The sequence below is a fragment of the Macrotis lagotis genome, chromosome X, assembly GCF_037893015.1.
Source record: "Macrotis lagotis isolate mMagLag1 chromosome X, bilby.v1.9.chrom.fasta, whole genome shotgun sequence".
In the NCBI taxonomy this organism is placed as follows: Eukaryota; Metazoa; Chordata; class Mammalia; order Peramelemorphia; family Peramelidae; genus Macrotis; species Macrotis lagotis.
The window spans coordinates 132964532-132982310 of NC_133666.1; the positions used below are offsets into that span (position 1 = coordinate 132964532).

The 17779-nt window shown below is 38.7% G+C and overlaps 2 protein-coding genes across 2 annotated transcripts in view; one reads left to right on the forward strand and one right to left on the reverse strand.

The window, feature by feature from the left end:
* Positions 1 to 25: 25 nt before the first annotated feature.
* Positions 26 to 8691, reverse strand: COX19 (cytochrome c oxidase assembly factor COX19). The gene is made up of 3 exons (XM_074200526.1): positions 8513 to 8691; positions 4295 to 4406; positions 26 to 155 (listed from the first exon to the last, which is right to left on the reverse strand). Exons 1-3 carry the CDS (start codon positions 8592 to 8594, stop codon positions 71 to 73), a joined length of 279 nt encoding a protein of 92 aa, XP_074056627.1. The 5' UTR covers positions 8595 to 8691; the 3' UTR covers positions 26 to 70.
* LOC141498839 (cytochrome P450 2K1-like) overlaps positions 8593 to 17779 on the forward strand; it is a 66140-nt gene continuing 56953 nt past the window's right edge. Inside the window, exon 1 of the mRNA XM_074201915.1 lies at positions 8593 to 8910. Within this exon, the coding sequence (XP_074058016.1) occupies positions 8593 to 8910 (318 nt within the window). The remainder of the gene's footprint in view (positions 8911 to 17779) is intronic.

Here is a 17779-nt window from a genome sequence, read left to right on the forward strand (position 1 = left end):
AATTAAGGAGAATGTACAATATGTACCACTACAGAGGATTCCTATAAGAAACAATTTAATTTTCTTCCCATTATAAGTTCTTTTTTGTTTCTGATTTTTCCTCCATTAGATCCTTAAATCCCAGCTTTTCCAGTGATTCTTGTGCCATAAGTTGCCTAAGAAACAAACAAAAAAAAAGTTTTTTTTAAAAAAAGCATTTTGAAAACTTTTCTGATGTATTTGCTGGATGTAGATCAAAATAATTTTATGAAGCCTCATAAATGATAAGTACTAGGTGTAGCCAACCCCCAGGAAACTCATGTTTCCTCCCTTTTCAAATTATTCAACCTATACAAATTAAAGAGATTTTGCAAGTAGTTTTAGTTTAGCTGTCTAGACATCTCTGAATGTCTCTGGGGTCTCAAGTATTAGCTTGTTATTGTTTTCTATTGTTCAGTTGCTTCAGTCATGTCTGACTCTTCATGATCCCATTTGAGGTTTCCATGGCAAAGGTACTGGAATGCTTTGTCATTTTCTTCTCTAGCTCTTTTTACAAATAAGGAAATTGAAGCAAACGGATAAAGTGACTTGCTCAAGTTCACAAAGCTAGTAAGAGTCTGAGGTCTAATTTGAATTCAGGTCTTCCTGACTTCAGGGTTAGCATTCTATCCACTTTGTCACTTAGTCTCAATGTTATTCTTTAGGAGAAATATAAAAACTGAGACAGGTGGTTGGTACAGTGCAGAGTTGTGGATTTAGAGTCCGAGGCTATGGCACCTGGGAAAAGAATTTTATCTCTGTGACTCTGTTTTCTTATTTGTGAAAAAGTACAGACAGAATATAATGACCCCTGAGTTTCCTTCCACTCCCGATTCTATGACCTTGGGAATCTGTTCTGTAATTCGAATGTATTCTGCAAAAATAGTAGCTCAATTCCTCAAACACAGAAATTCAAATATCAGTGCCAGATGCTTGCTTAATACAATGAATAAATTCAATGTTAAATCAAAATCTGGAGGATGCAGAATGGTGTAGTGGAAGGAATTCTAGGTCAGGAGGGAGAAAACCTTCACTGAAAACCCTGCCCTCCTTACTACCTCCTCAGGTCCATGTCTTCATCTGTAAAAGGAGAATCAGAGAAGGATCTCCATGGGCCTTCCAGCTCAAAATCTTATGATTCTTTACCACTCATACAGTTCTATCCATCATCAAAAGGAGTTTTTTTAAGTTTTGTTTCATTTTTGCAAGGCAAATGGGGTTAAGTGGCTTACCCAAGGCCACACAGCTAGGTAATTATTAAGTGTCTGAGGCTGGATTTGAACTCAGGTACTTCTGACTCCAGGGCTGGTGCTCCATCCACTGCACCACCTAACTGTTCATATTTAAAATTCCTACCAAGTTTACTGAAGCCAGTCAATCAATCAATAAACATTAATAGCCTATGATGTTCCAGGCCCTGTGTTAATGTTTAAGTACAGGCTCAACAACAGTCTTTTGGAAAACGACAGCCTAGCTACAATCAGAAGGCCTCACTAATGGGATAATTTTCTTAATTTTGTTTGTAGCAACTTTACAAGTTACATAAAGTGGTTGTGATTTATTTGTGGGTAACAGTCTCCCATACCACTGAAATCATGGATCCTAGAAGTTTTGAAGAACTATACCTAGAGACAGAATTTCTATACTTAATGTGTTTAATATATTTATAGTAATGATACACATTTATATAATGTTTTATAGCTTACAAAGCACTATCCTTTTAACAAAACTTTGAGGAAGGCAGTATAAGTATATCAAGCCTACTTAACAGATGAGCAAACAGGTTCTCAGAAGTGAAATGACTTGCTCAGGATCATATAGTTCATACACATTCAGTTCAGGATTCATACCCAGATTCTTCTGTCTCTCAATTAGGTTCTCCACTGGATTTGTGGCATAATTTTTTTTAAAGCGATCCTAGAGATTTTTAATCATGGACATATGGAGCATAGTCTGAAGCCCTGGGTCTAAACCCTATCTCTGCCACTTCCTAGCTTTGTGACCCAAGATAAGTTACTATAATGTCTCTCAACCTCATGAACAAAAATGGAGATTAGAACGCTGGTATTAGCTTCTAAGAAGAACCATAGAAGTAAAGTATCAATCAGAGTTGCTATAAATATAAGCCATTATTCTTGTTTAGGAATGGAGTCCCTCATTTTAATATATTTTTTTTTCTGCAAGGCAATGGGGTTAAATGGCTTGCCCAAGGCCACACATCTAGGTAATTATTAAGTGTCTGAGGCCAGATTTGAACTCAAGTACTCCTGACTCCAGGGTTGGTGCTCTATCCACTGAGCCACCTAGCTGCCCCCCCCCCCCATTTTAACATTGCTCCAAAGAGAAAATACAACTGCCGCCCTTACAATACAATTTCTATATGTGCATTAAGATAAAAAGTTAGGGAGTATCCAATGTAACATGACATGAGTTCTCAATGAAACAACTTTAAAAATTCAGGTGATCCAGGAAAAAAAATGAATTAAATCATGATAACATAACAAATCAAACAACTTAGTCAAGTGAACTAAAAAAACAAATAACCATTTTAAAAGTTTTCAACTGATTGCTGTGGTTCCAGGACTTAGAAGCTACCTAATTTTTAAACTTCCATTTGAAAAAGACAAGAATGAAGTCCAGGCAAGTAAGCCAAGTCCAATCACACAATTCAGATTTCCTTTATTTAACTATTAGTAGCTATAGGCTGGCTTGAGGGGGAAAAAAAACTCAATCTATTATTTGCTCGCTTACATATAGTAACTTTAGAGTTTGCAAAGCTTTTTCCTCATAACAATTCTGTGGAGATAGTTGATACAAATATTATTATCCCCATATTACAGATGAGAAAGAGATTAAATGACTTGGTAAAAATTCACCAGTGATAAATGGGTAGGTAGAGCCTGGTCTACAATGCTAAATTCAATGCTCTTTCCATTAAAACACACTGTCTAAGAAACATGGAAAAGCACAGCAGTAAACCTACCATTACAGCTCGGGAATGGATATTTGCATTGTGGACTTTAGGTTATTTAAGAAATGAGGAGGAAGCATATCAATAGAAGTTGGCCCCTCTATACTATTTCCAAAGGCAGCAAATGACTGTGAGATCCAGTATAATCTAAGCAGTAATGAAATAATCTTATCCTGGAAATATGTCTATGTGTATATGTATATAAAAATAGCAAAAAGAAAAATTGGAGGTTCAACTAAAAATACATGCTAATTTTAAGAATGGTACAAAATTTAAGACATTCACATGACAGTCGATAATTTTAATTATTTATTAATGCAGTATTAAGCCAAGAATTTTCAGATTCAAATTTAGTTCATCTTGGACTAAAATCTATAGAAAATTTAAAATATTAAAAAATTTTTTAAAAGGTCTGTCAACTTCTAACAACACCTAAAAGTCTCAAACTATTTTGTTGACATTTCTCTCAAACAATTCTGTGTGGGCCCTGAAAAGAACTGTAATATATTTTAGCCCTAAAGGAAATTTCTGAGTTTGTTATGGGAAACTGAAAAATAGGGTTTAAAATGGATTGACTTATATCAAGCTGTCACTGGCAGAGACAACCAAATCTGAAGGCTGAATTCCTGAAGGAACTAAAGATGGGCTCAGATTCAGTTAAAAAACAGAATTGCTTTTCTTTTTTTTAACTAGTTATTTTAACTAGTAGCTACATACTTTTCTTTTTAACTTTAGAAAGCCTAAAAGTAGTCTTATTTTAAGTTAAATCTCTAAGGATATTCTTTGGATGGGAGCTTTATTTTAAAAGCAAGTTTTAGTGTATTTTGGTCAAGATAGAAAGTTTCAACTCTTTTAAAATAATCTATTGTCTTCTTCACATACTAGATAGCTCTAACTCTCACTAGATCAAAACAGTGGAATGTGTATTTTTACAGTCTGGGAATAAGACAGAAACTCTGTATCCACAATTTTCAAATCTTTCTATGCAGTCAGCATTTTTTTAAATGTGCAATTTAAAAACCTGAATAACTAGTTAATAACACTGTACGAGTTTGGAAAGTAAACACAGGAAAGGAATGCAACCCCAAATCCCACATAATTCTATCATTCAATAAAATGGTCTCAGAATTTTTAAGCATCCTTTAGAACAATTTAATATGATAATCCTCAGTTTCATGGGCAAACAGTTTGATAGCTGTGGAATACTGTGGTTTTATGCCAAAGACCTGGGTTAGGCTCATTGCCATGAACTACCAGAAATAAAATACCCCTGTGTGGAGATGTTAAAATTTGAAATGTACTTGCCTCTCCATTCTGCATTCTAAATATTCTTTTGATTCATTTCTGCACAAAGTATTTTCAAAATTATTATCACGAAGACATTTCATGAATTTTTCTTTAAAAGCTTTACATTCACCTAGAATAAAAAAAAATTATTTAAAAAAAATGAAAACTTGTCACTATAAAAATTATCCCTTGTGAAAAGTTTCCCCCAGGAATAAGCACACCCAATGCTGAAATAATTTCTTAAAGACATATTTGCTAAGATTAAAATTTTATTCACACTAAGTCATTATTGAAGGCTCAAATTAGAACTCTAGTTACAAACATGTATATTTTGAGTATTTTTAAAGTTACTTAGATATTAGAAGACTTCAATTTTCATTCAAAGTCATTCTCCTGTGAAATATGATTTTTTAATAATTAGCAAAAATAATTATGTGTATGTCTTTTCTCCAAAGAACTCAAGTTCCTAATCTGGGCAAAAAAATTCCAGAATTCAATCAACATAAAATGACTATAAATTTTTACAAAGATATGTTGTATATGCTACGCAATTATGACACATAGTAATTTGTAAAGACTATTCACAAAAAAGGAATAAATATTACAGAATGAAAGAATGTCAAAATGAAAAGACAAAACCTGACTTTAAAGAAACCAAGATGGAAAAACTCCTAACTGATAAAGTAGAGGCTACTTGCATTATAAAATGACTCATCAATTTTCCTTAAATGCTAAGACGTAGTATATATTTGAATTAATCTGATTTGTGCATATATTTATAACATTTATTCAAATATTTGTGTTTTTTAAAAAATTTTTATTTATTTAAAGCAATGGGATTAAGTGACGTGCCCAAGGTCCCATAGCTAGGCAATTATTATCTTGGACTGAATTGGAACTCAGGTCCTCCTGACTCCAGGGTCAGTGCTGTATCCACTGGGACACCTAGCTGCACCCAAAATACTTACAGTCTTAAAATAAGACACTCATACAAAAGTTTCTGATAACTGTCCAATAACTGTATAAGGATTTCATAAATTTGATATTCCTAGTTTTATTAAATCTAATCTTAGAAAACTTGAAAAAATTGCTGAGTATTGAAAGTTACTACAAGTTTATGCAAATTCCTAATTCAACCTAAGGAATTTCTTGACAAAAAAAGAAAGATCCATTTCTGCCAATGAAATAGTGAATAATTATTTTACTACCTGTAAACTCAAAATGCTTGATGAAGATGCTAAAAATCCACTTATCCTCTTTCCCATGGGTATGTATTTATAGGAGGACAAAGGATAATGGATGGGCTAGGAGAAATGGCTATTATCTGTACAAATGAAAGACCCAAATCAAGCAGATCATACTTCTATTTATCCTTTTTTTTAAAGGTTTTTGCAAGGCAAATGGGGTTAAGTGGCTTGCCCAAGGCCACACAGCTAGGTAATTATTAAGTGTCTGAGACCGGATTTGAACCCAGGTACTCCTGACTCCAGGGCCAGTACTTTATCCACTGGGCCACCTAGCTGCCCCTCAAAGTATTTCTTGAAGGGAAGTTTAGCTGATTTTTTTTCCGGTAAATCTGCATTACTCACTCCAGTAGTCTAAATCAAATTCCTGCTCATTTTACTTTTTCAAGAAACACTTTCCAGCTGGACAGTACTTTTAACACTAAGATTTTGGTTTTTAAAAATAATTTCCCCTTCCATGGGGCAGCTAGGTGGCACAGAGGATAAAGTACTGGCCCTGGAGTCAGGAGTACCTGGGTTCAAATCCGGTCTCAGACACTTAATAATAACCTAGCTGTGTGGCCTTGGGCAAGCCACTTAACCCCATTGCCTTGCAAAAAAAAATAATAATAATTTCCCCTTCCCCCCCATTATTGGTCTATGAGGGAATAAACCAGTTAATTTTAAAGGAACTGTTGATGATATGTACTTTCCCCTTTTTGTTTAAGAGGAAAAAAATTAAAAAAGGAAAGAATGTTGGCTTTAATTGGAAAGTTAATCCCTGTCCATCTTAAAAGTATTAATAACATATCATAAAGTACTGACTTTTGAATACGCTGTATTTTTCTCCTTATATATGTACATGAATTTGTAAAGTGTGTTGTGAAAAGATTCACTCTGCATCTTCTCCCTGATCTTACAAAGCAACATTTGTAAATAGAGGGACTGGTTTATACAGTATTGGGAACAGATATTCTTTGAACATATATTGACCTAAAATATTAAACATAAATTTTCTTGTGGGAAGATAAAATTGTTTGCTTGTAGGAAAAGTACTCATTATAATATTTTTTTCCATTAAAACAGAAGAAATTAAATTTATTTTAATACAAGATTTTTCCAACCCTGCCCCTCCCCCTTATCTAATCTAAAGATTCCTGAGGATATTTATGGATTTTGTTAACATATTTTAAGTCCAAAAGTGTTCTTTGGGCAAAATAATTTGGAATATATTGTCTCAATGCACTTAATATTAAAAACTGAATGTGTGGGGCAGCTAGGTGGCCCAGTGGATAAAGTACTGGCCCTGGAGTCAGGAGTACCTGGGTTCAAATCCGGTCTCAGACACTTAATAATTACCTAGCTGTGTGGCCTTGGGCAAGCCACTTAACCCCATTTGCCTTGCAAAAAAAAAAACCTAAAAAAAAGAAAAAGAAAAAAGAAAAATTGAATATGTATGTGTGTGTAGAGAAAGGATATAAAAAGATTTGGGCAATTAAACTGTAACTACTCCTCAATGGATTAAGGGATAAAAAGTCTAAATTGTAAGTCTAAATCTCTAAATTCCACTAGTCTTGGGTGGATTTTCTTCTAATTACCTTTACATCTGTTCATTTTAAGCCAATCAACCTTTGGGAATGGGTAAGAGACAAGATTGTGTTAAGATAACAATGGCGGAAATCCTAGTTGAAAATTAAGACAGGATGTTAATCATTTCAGTCCCTGCAGAATGATACTGGGTGGTACAGGGTTGTCCTCTCAACAGGACCATGCTCCAGCACCAGCTGTGTGGGGGAGGGGGTGTTGATATTTTTATGTTTCCCAGACTGGAATAGGGATTAAAAAAAAAGAGCATCCTCCAGGTGGTCATTCCTTCAGTCGGCCTCAAGACCTTTTCCCATTGCTTCCCTCGTGGAATGAGGGGAGCCACAGATTTGAGAGGGATGCAGAGGGCATCTAGGGGAATCTCTTCATTAAAAGGATTAAGCAACCTGCTCAGGAGGTCTTTTTTATAACTTTTTTTTAAGGTTTTTGCAAGGCAATGGGGTGAAGCGGCTTGCCCAAGACCACACAGCTCGGTCATTATTAAGTGTCTGAGGCCGCACTTGAACCCTGGCCCTCCTGACTCCAGGGCCGGTGCTCCATCCACTGTGCCACCTAGCCGCCCCAGGCTCGGATATGATTTCAGGGCCCCTACCCTCCAATCCAACCCTGTGGCCTACACATCAGGGGTGAAGTGCACTGGAGGGTCCGTGGAAAGGGAACAGAACAGCCCCAGTGTGTCAGGCACTTTTCCTTCCTCCGAAGCATACAGAAGCGTTGGCACGCAGAGGCGGCCAGGCTGGGCAGACCCGGGCGGCCCTCGGGGGCAGCTCCTGCCAGGGCGCGGCGCGCCGGGAGTGCCCAGGGCGGGGGCGGGCGGTCGGGAAAGGGCACGGGGGAGGGGCAGAAGGGAGGGGGAGGGGGGAAGTTAGGAGCGAAGCTGGGAGGGCGGGGGAGCGGAGAGGAGGGGGGCCGAGAGGGTGGGGGCGGGGAAAGGGTGGGGAGGAGGGAGGAAAGGAGGAAGAGGAGAGGCGAGAGGGAGTGAGGTGGAAGGAACAAGAGTGGGGGGGCCCGGGACCAACCCGAAAGGAAGGGGGGCAGGGGGAGGGGAGGGCGTTCGGGCCCCAGGCACCGGGCCCCTCCCCCAGGCACCGGGGCCCCTCCCCCAGGCACCGGGCCCCTCCCCCCAGCCAGCCGGGCCCCTCCCCCAGGCACCGGGCCCCTCCCCCAGCCAGCCGGGCCCCTCCCTCAGCCAGCCGGGCCCCTCCCTCAGCCAGCCGGGCCCCTCCCCCCAGGCACCGGGCCCCTCCCCCCAGCCAGCCGGGCCCCTCCCCCAGGCACCGGGCCCCTCCCCCAGGCACCGGGCCCAGGCACCGGCACCCCCCCCAGGCACCGAGCCGCCTCCTCGCTCCGCAGATGCCTCCGCCCCGCGTCCCCTCGGGCGGAGCCGGCCGCAGGGGTCGCCGCTCACCGAAATGGTCCAGCGGGAAGCTGCCCTTGTCCGGGGGCCGGGGCTGGAAACTCTTGGTCCCGAAGTTCATGGCAGTAGACATGGCGGCGCGGGCCTCCACGCTCAGGCCGCGGGGCCCGAGCCACCAGCCGCGGAGCGCACGATCGATGGCGGCCGAGCAGGTGACCTGGGCCGAGCGCGGAGACGATCGAGCGCGGCCAATCAAGGCCCGCCGCCCTGCCCCGCCCCCGCCCACGCCCCCACTACGCCCCTCCCCGCCACGCCCTCCTCCCCGCCACGCCTCCTCCCGCCACGCCCCCACTACACCTCCTCCCCGCCACGCCCCCTCCCGCCACGCCCCCCACTACACCTCCCCCCGCCACGCCTCCTCCCCGCCACGCCCCCAACAGCTCCCTGCAGTATGATTCTTGCGCTTCTGGAGCGCGGTGGGGCGGGGCTTTGAGGGAAGGGGCTAGAATCCCCGCTGTGGAGGCCATCTAGGCCAATCCTCACATGAGGCTCAGAATTGGGCCAAGACTGAGGCTCAGAAATGTTGTGACTCGCCCTGGGTGGGTCACACAAATGCCAAGTATCTAAAGTGAGATTTGAACTCAGCTCTTCTTGATTCCTAACTCCAAATTGAAGATATAATCTCATTTCTCCAAAGGGGTCACTACCCACCCCCCATCCCCAGGGTCTTCTCTTGGACAGTTATCTTGCTTTCCAAACTTGAATGTATCTCGTAGGTGACAACTTTTTGCATGCCGCTACCCCCCCCCCCCCCCAATTAGAACGTAAGCTTCCTGCGGACAGGCACCTTGTTGGCGATACTGACTCCTCAGGGTTTAGCCCACATGCATTTCCTGGACTATAGAAGCATGTCAACCCACCTTCTTTTTCTAGTGGTTTGCTTCTTTGGGTCAGACCTTGTGGTGGGCATTTGGGATAAAAGACAAAAGGGTTACAGAGCCTTCCCAGAATTTCAGAGTTGAAAGGGAGCTCTTGGTCAAATAGTTCAATCCAAACTCAAAAATAATTTCTGATGCATTTGTGCCCTACAAATAGTCTTTTCCTCTCCTCCTCCTCGATCCCAAGGTTTTTACCTTTCTTCGGAGTACCTACATTAAGCACCTACTATTTGTCCAGACTTCAAAAAGAGGCAAAAGATAGTCTCTGTCCTCAAAAAGTTAATGCTCTAATGGGGAGGACAAGAGGCAAACAAAGCAAGTTAATACTGATAAATGGGAAATAAGAGGGAAAGAACTAGAATTAAGACGACTTGGGAAAGGTTTCTATAGAAGGTGGGAAAAAGCTTTAGATTCCAAATTTCACTTTGGAACAGCAATAATTGTTTTATTTATTTCTGCCCTTTTAGAAATTTATTTCTGTTCAAGTAGGAAGACACAACATGCTCTAAGATACATGTAGAATAAATATGAAATGGGGAGGGGGGAAAAGGGGAAGAGCATCAAAATGATCCTGGTAGAATGAAGAAATCCTCTTGAAAGATAGATCTTTTCAAAAAAATAAAAAAAAAGAAATATAGATCCTTTCCCACTTGATAAATGGTAAAAGGATATGAACAGTTTTCAAATAAAGAAATCAAAGCTATATAGCCCTATGAAGAATATTCTAGATCAAGACAATAGACAAAGGATGGTCATAGGCTTTCTAAGTGCAATCTGGGAGCCCTAGAACCTATCAGATTAGCTAAAATGACAAAAAAGGAAATGATAGATATTGGAGATGATGTGGGAAAATTAGGACATTAATGCCTTGTTGGTAGAGTTGTGAACTGTTTCAGCCATTCTGGAGAATAATGTAAAACTATGCCCAAAGGACAATAAAACTATGCATATCTTTGATCCAACTATACCACTAGTATCTGTATCCCAAAGATATAGATAAGTAAAAAAAAAGGAAAAGGATCTACCTATGCAAAGATCTTAATAGCAGCTCTTTTTGTGGTAAAAAAAAAATTGGAAATTGAGTGAGTGCTCATCAATTGGGAAGTTGTTGAACAAGTATGTATTGTGCAGGCAGATGTCAGAAAAGTTTGGAAAGACTTGCATGAACTGATGCTGAGTGAAGTGAGCAGAACCAGAAGAACATTGTACATGTTAACAGCAACATTGTGAGATGATCAGCTATGATGGATACAGCATCTCTCAGCAGTTCAGTGATCAAGGACAATCCCAAACAACTTGTGATGGAAAATTCTATCTACCTCCAGGAAAAAAACAAAACAAAACTTTGGAGTCTAAATATAGAACAAAGCATATTATTGAAGTTAAGCGGAAGATCAGCTGGGGGCTTGTGAAAGACTGAGTTCATCAATTAGTGAAGGAATTCATATGGTTCTCTGACCCCAAAGTTCTCTGACCTATGATCTTTAAATATACAGGTTAATGCAAAGGGTTACAAGTAAATTCACAGTTACTTAATAAAGCAGCAAGGTAAAGAAAGTGAGTCAGTAAAATTAAGAAAAGAGAGAAAGATAGCTGTAAGGCCACACTAGCACCCTGGGCTGATAAGAATAGCATAAAGAGAGAGAGAATTTTGCAAATGTAACTGGGATGATAATAGTAGCCTGGCATAGAGGAAGGGCAGAGATTTTAAGGGAACCCAGCATATTCTTTGTGGTGGAAGAAGTAGGGAAAGGTGTTAAGGAATGATTAACACTTGAACTTGACTGGTTTAGGTATAATTAGGTGAGGGGAGCAGGGCATGTGGTATATATGAACTGGAAGAAAGTAAAGGGAGGAGTTGAGGAGGGGAAGAGGTTGAGATTAGCCCATTATCTCAGTAAATTTACTTCTCAGAAGTGGTTGATGCTAGATAACAATGGAAAGGAAATAAAAGGCTTATAGGCTATGCCAGATGAGAACAGATACTATGTCCCTTAATAGTTCCTCTTCATCATCGTGTTTACTTTTTAAAACTTTTATGTTTTTTTTATTTTTCTTCATTTTCCCCCCCTCTAGTTCTGGTTTTTCTTTCACAACATGATTAATATGTAAATATGTTAAACATGATTTTACATGAACAACCTGTATCAGATTACTTACTGTCATGGGAGGGGGAGGGAAAGGAGAGGTAGAAAAATGTGGAACTCAAAAACTACCAAGAAGATAAATGTCATAAACTATCATTGCAGAACAAAAAAGAATTTTCATACTAATTCAGAAAATCTTGGCCCTAGTCAAATTCTGATTGTTTTTCATTCTTTCTAACTGTTTTAGGGGACTTTCATCTAATAAACACCAAAAGGCTGCATAGATCTGACGGGGGAAGAAAGAAAGAAATGATGAGTAGACAAATTTCAGAAAAATCTGAAAAGACTTGTGTGAACTGATGGCGAAGTGAAATGAGATGAACCAGAAAAACTTTGTATAAAGTAACAGCAACATTGTAAGATGAACAGCGTGAATAATTTAGCTTTTCTTGGGAATATAATGATCCAAGACAATTACAAAGGACTCATAATGGAAAATGCTGACTAGGATTCTGAATACAGATCAAAGCATACTATTTTCACTTGCTTGTATTTTTTCATGGTACTTTCCTGTTGGTTTGTTTCTTTTTTCACAATGTGACTGCTATGGAAATATGTCTTACATGATTGCACATAATTACTTATCTTTTTTGAAAGAGAGGAAGGGAGGCAGGGAGGGAGGGAGAAAAAGTTGTAACTTAAATCGTGTAAAAATTATGCTAAAATAGTCTTTATATATAATTGGAAAAAATACTACTAAAAAGCAAAGAAAAGAAAAGTTTCTTAAAAGAAGTGGCATTTGAACTGAGTCCTGAGGAGAACTAGGAGATTCTAAGGGGCTTAAATGAGGAGGGAAAGCCATGATGGACAGGCAGATGAAAAGGCACAAAATTAATCAAATTTGCATTTCAAATAATAATGCTGAAACATTGCTTGCTAATTCCAGCCTAATCTGTTTCCTTTCAATTGTTACAAGGGAAGAGAGGAAAGTGACCTTTTGATACTAGAAGCTCAGGAGTGACTCCAATAAACAAATCCTAAAGAGATTTGTCTGAATAAATTAGTTCTGAGGCAGTGTAATATATAATGGAAAGATGAATGAATTCAGAGTTAGAGGACCAGCCTTTAAATCCTTATTCTCCTAAGTGAAACAAATTATTGCACTTTGGTTCTTTATTTTCTCATCTAAAATATGAGGTGATTGAATATCCTTTCATATCTATGGTTGTATATATAATAATGGCATATTAAATAGTATATATGTAACACATATTCAATATGTCATATATAACATTTATAATGTATTATTTAACAGTCACCCCCCCCCCCAAATAAGGAAGGCCTTTACTGAGTTTTGGCTTGTGAGAATAAATATGTGTTAACTTTTGTAGAATTTGTCCTAATCAGGGACAAAAGTACCAGAGCTTTTGGTCTTAAGAGTTAAACTAGGTTAACTAGCACATTTCTTAATATTTCTCTAAGTCTATAATTATGCAGACTTACGTGTGTGTGTGTGTGTGTGTGTGTGTGTGTGTGTGTGTGTGTGTGTGTTTGTGTTGTGGCGGGGAGGGAAGTCCTAACTGAGAAACCAGATTCTAAGATGGAGGGATACTGTTGGCTTTTTATAACTTTGACCATCAGAAAGTCTGAACTGTCACCCCAATTTGTCCTATCAAAGAAAGGGAGGGCAACATAAGATAGGGGAAATCCAAGGAATGGGGAGGGGACTCTGGATGAGGTGAGGGAACTAACATCAGACATTGCAGTAAAAGAAGTACCTTATCTTTAAAAGACCTTCAAAGCAATGGTTGTAGTTGGAGGATCTCTTGATGGGATTAAGAAAGCAAGTCTTTGTTGTGTTTAACCTTTAAGGAAATAGTGAAGCAGGGCACAGGGAAACCTATGCCACCTTGAACTCAAAGATCACACCTTTGGGATAGGAAAGGCTTAGCAAATATGCTACCCATGCACAATGAATACTGTCTAGCTATTCTTTGGAGGTAGTCCCTGTGGCATACACACGGAAGATTACCTGGAGCCAAGTGCTAAATTACTCCCCAACACCACCTTTGTCCTGCCCACCAGAAAGAGAGTGGATTTCTACTGATCTTTTTCTTTTTTTTTTAACTTTCCCCCCTATTGTACATAAATTGTCTGTCCTCCAGGTTCTCCAAGGTCCCCATGATTTGCTCATGTGATGGGAACAATATGGCCCCAGCTCCAAGAGGTTAGATCTCTGTTGATCTAAGCTTTTCTTCTCTTTTCCTGTCCTGGGCTCCCTGCCATTTCCTTCTCCCTTCTTTCCTTTAAGTTTCTTCTCTTTTCCCTTTTCCCATTTAACTTGATTATTTTTTTCCCAACTTGTCATGCTCACTGTTCACTCTGCTAGATGCAATTCCTCTCTTTATCTTTTCTCTCTCCTCTCTCCTAAGCTTTTCTTCTTTTTTCCTTTTAACTTAAGTATTGCTTTCCTATCTTGTAACTACCAATATGGCCCAAGTTCCAAGCTAGATGCATAGTGTATCTAAGCTCAGTCACATCTGTGGCTTTTTCCATTTCCTCTTTCTTCTTCTTCTTTCTTCTTCCTTCTTCTTCTTCTTCTTCTTTCTTCTTTCTTCTTCCTTCTTCTTCTTCTTTCTTCTTCCTTCTTCTTTCTTCCTTCTTCTTTCTTCTTCCTTCTTCTTCTTCTTCTTCTTCTTTCTTCTTTCTTCTTCCTTCTTCTTCTTTCTTCTTCCTTCTTCTTCTTCTTTCTTCTTCCTTCTTCCTTCTTCTTCTTCTTTCTTCTTTCTTCTTTCTTCTTTCTTCTTCCTTCTTCTTCTTTCTTCTTTCTTCTTCTTCTTCTTCTTCTTCTTCTTCTTCTTCTTCTTCTTCTTCTTCTTCTGCAGGGCAATGTGTTAAATGACTTGCCCAAGGTCAGGCAACTAGGCAATTATTAAGTGTCTGAGGTCACATTTGAACTCAGGTATTCCTGACTCCAGAGCTGGTGCCCTATCCACTTCGACAGGTAGCTGCCCTCCTCATTCTCTTTAATCCTTTACCTTCAATTCTTGTTAATCAACCTCTTCTTTAAATTGCTCACTATCTTTCTGTCTCTCCCTGTGGACTGTTTATGATTACCAGAGAACTTTATGTAGTAACATGTGAACTTTGCAGTAACTCATGAATTAAAATCTAAGCTTGTCTTAACTCGGGGGTCAGATGGTTTTCATTTAAGTGTTTCATTTAAGAACCCCATAAATCTATCTTTAAGCCCTCTTTCCCCGAGGGCAACACTTTCTCAGTTTTATCTGTAGCACCATTCAGTTGCTAAACTGACGATTGAAGGAGGCTTTTCTCTAGTATCTAAGTGAAAGTTTGCCATCATCCACCAAACTATATTCTTAAAGACTCAGAACAAATAATTATTAAAAGAGCAAAATTCATTGTTGACTATTTTATTCAGTATATATGATATTTATAGCTGCTAGGTGGTGCAGTGGATAGACTGCTGGGTCTGAAGTCCGGAAGTCATTTTCCTAAATTCAAATTTGATCTCATATACTAGCTGGGTAAATCACTTAATCCTGTTTGCTTCAATTTCCTGTAAAATGAGCTAAAAAAGGAAAAGGCAAGCCACTCCAGTATCTTTGCCAAGAAAACACTTAATGTGTTCATGAAAAGTCTGAAATGACTGAACAACAAAACCAACATATAGGATATATAACATTGTATATTCAGCATACATTATATATAAAATATGTTGAAGTAGGGAGAGGCTCATTGCATGGAGACTAGTTAGAAGGCTACTACAATTATCTAGAGAAGAGGTCTGAACTAAGGTAATTGCATGAAATAGAGAAGAGATCAGATGAAAGAGGTAGATGATGGTAGAAATGTTAAAATACTGATTGGATATGTGGGGTGAGTGAGAATGAGGATAACCCCAAAGTCTCAAAAGGAGAATGAGTGGTGGCTTCAGCAAAAGTAGGGAAATTGGGAAGAGGACTATGTTATTTGTGGGGAGGGGACAAGGGGATAAGGGCTTTTTTTTTGACCACCAAGTCATATATTGCTAGGTGCTGCATTTTTACATCATGTGGTGACCCATTGCACAATTTTTACTATTTCCTTGCATCATCTTCCTGGGTGGCCTAGCCTGGGTTCCTTAAGATTAATCCTCCTGTAATTTCATGCAATGACCGGATTCTAAATTATCCACATAGACCCCTCCCATGTTGTTATGACTCTGCCTCTTGTTACTTCCTTGTCAATGTGTTGTTGACCAAGTTCTTGAAGATGTCCCCCTAGAACCATTTTGTAGGTTGGAGATAAACAGAACCTTGTGAAATTTTTCCACCTAACTCTAGGTAACATCCCATTGAAAACATCCCAAGCAACTAAAGACTTATTTTAAGAATATTCACTAAAAGTGATTAGAAACCTTCTCTGGACACTTTTCTATTGAAACTGACAGAAAATTCTTCCTTCTAGTTCACCTGAATTCTATAAATCACACACATAAACATTTGTGCATATAAACAATATATCATAAAGTAAAACAATGTTAATAATGTACATACTATGATATATTTATAATATTAATATGGTATTGTGCTATAGTAACTAACTATATAATAAATATAATTTTTATATAAACATATTTTGCTATATGGCAAGTTCATCAATATAGGGAAATCTCAGCATAGAAACTCCAATGATGCAGATCAGCAATTATAATATATAATAACAATAACTAGCATTGCTATAGTCCTTTAACATTTTTAAAATTTAAAAAAACATTTTAAAAATATTATCTTACATGATGTTCAAAACAACCTTGGGAGGCGAATGCTATCATTTCTTCTATTTTACAGATGAGGAACTAAGGAAAATAGAGGTAAAGTGACTTGCCCTGGATTTCCCTCTCGCTCTCTCTCTCTGTCTCTCTCTGTCTCTCTCAAACACACCCCTGTCTTAGTTCAAATTTGAATTAAGTTCTCTCTGCTCTATCCCCTATGTAACCTCATTATATTCTTAAAGAATCTCTCTGAGAGGTACCAAAGAACCTAATAGCTAGTATTTGTAAAGCTTTAAGATTGGCCAGAGCCCTTGGTAAGCTAAGAAATGTGATGTGATCCTAATTGGTTGTGTAATCTGTTTAACCTGTGACTTTGGATCACTTTAATTTTCTGAGACCTCAGTTTCTTCCTCTCTAAGATGAGGGGTTTGGATTTAAGGAACTCCAAGATTCTCCTATTTTAATCCATGATCCTATGATCCTGATTAGTTGTAATTTTGGACAAATCATTTGTTTTCTTAGGGTCTCTATTCCCTTTTCTGGAAAGGTTAGATTAGAATAAATGATCTCTAAGGCTATAGAAGATCTTAGTTTATAAAAATAAAAGAACTCTAGCCTTGGGTAATTTATGAACCGAGTAGTCTGGAAAAATTAACTTATGTGGAACAACTCACTTTTTGCTGATAACCAACCAGTCAATGTGCTGTAACTCTAGTCTAAAAAGGAAAGGAACAGTAGAGATCCAGGGCAAGGGAAATAAAGGAAGAGAGAGCAAGTAAGGTACAACCATTAGAAATATGTGCAAGTCTCTTTGGGGTTAGGGACAATATGATTTTTGCCTTTAAAACTTCAGTGCCTAGCACTGTGTTAAACACAAAGTAGATACTTAATAAATGCTTGTTGATTCTGGGGAGATTCATGTCACCTTCATTTCCTATTCTCATCCCCTACCAAGTAGTCCATCCCTTCAAAAATAAATAAAAATAAAAAAAGAGAAAACCATCAGTCCAACAAAATAATCAATAGATTAACCCAGGCTGAGTAAATACAATTGTTCAGAGCCATTGTCGCACACATCTTCAGGAAAAGAGCCTGAGATCAGTACTTTGTAGAGGAAACTACTAAGGCCTCACTGGAGTGGGGCTGGAAAGAGAAGGTCTTTGTTTGGAGAACAAATTTGCTGAACCCATTTAAAAAACCACAAATGGAAAATGACACCTTGTCCTTATTATACAAACTGTTTTACACAGCTTGAAATAAAAATGTGAGCATCCTCTGTTTTATTCATTAATTTGTTTTCAGGACTATGAACAATAGATGTTTTATTATATAGCAAATATCATTTTTCCACTTGACTTCATTATACACTTAGTAATAAAAATCATAGCCCTCTCTTCAAGAGGGTCTAAATACCACACCTATCTCCTTCTCCTCTTCCTCCTCACCTTTAGATTGTTGAATGATGAATTCAAGATCAATCAGTGCAATGGTGCTGCCTTTTCCAAATTGTTTTGAT

Excerpts from the sequence above, each read along its gene's own strand:
- COX19 (XM_074200526.1), bottom strand. The coding sequence starts at position 8,594 with ATGTCTACTGCCATGAACTTCGGGACCAAGAGTTTCCAGCCCCGGCCC. Across the intron at positions 4,407-8,512 it reads CTTCCCGCTGGACCATTTCG|GTGAATGTAAAGCTTTTAAA; the intron begins GTGAGCGGCGAC and ends TTTTTATTCTAG. Across the intron at positions 156-4,294 it reads TTAGAATGCAGAATGGAGAG|GCAACTTATGGCACAAGAAT; the intron begins GCAAGTACATTT and ends TTTGTTTCTTAG.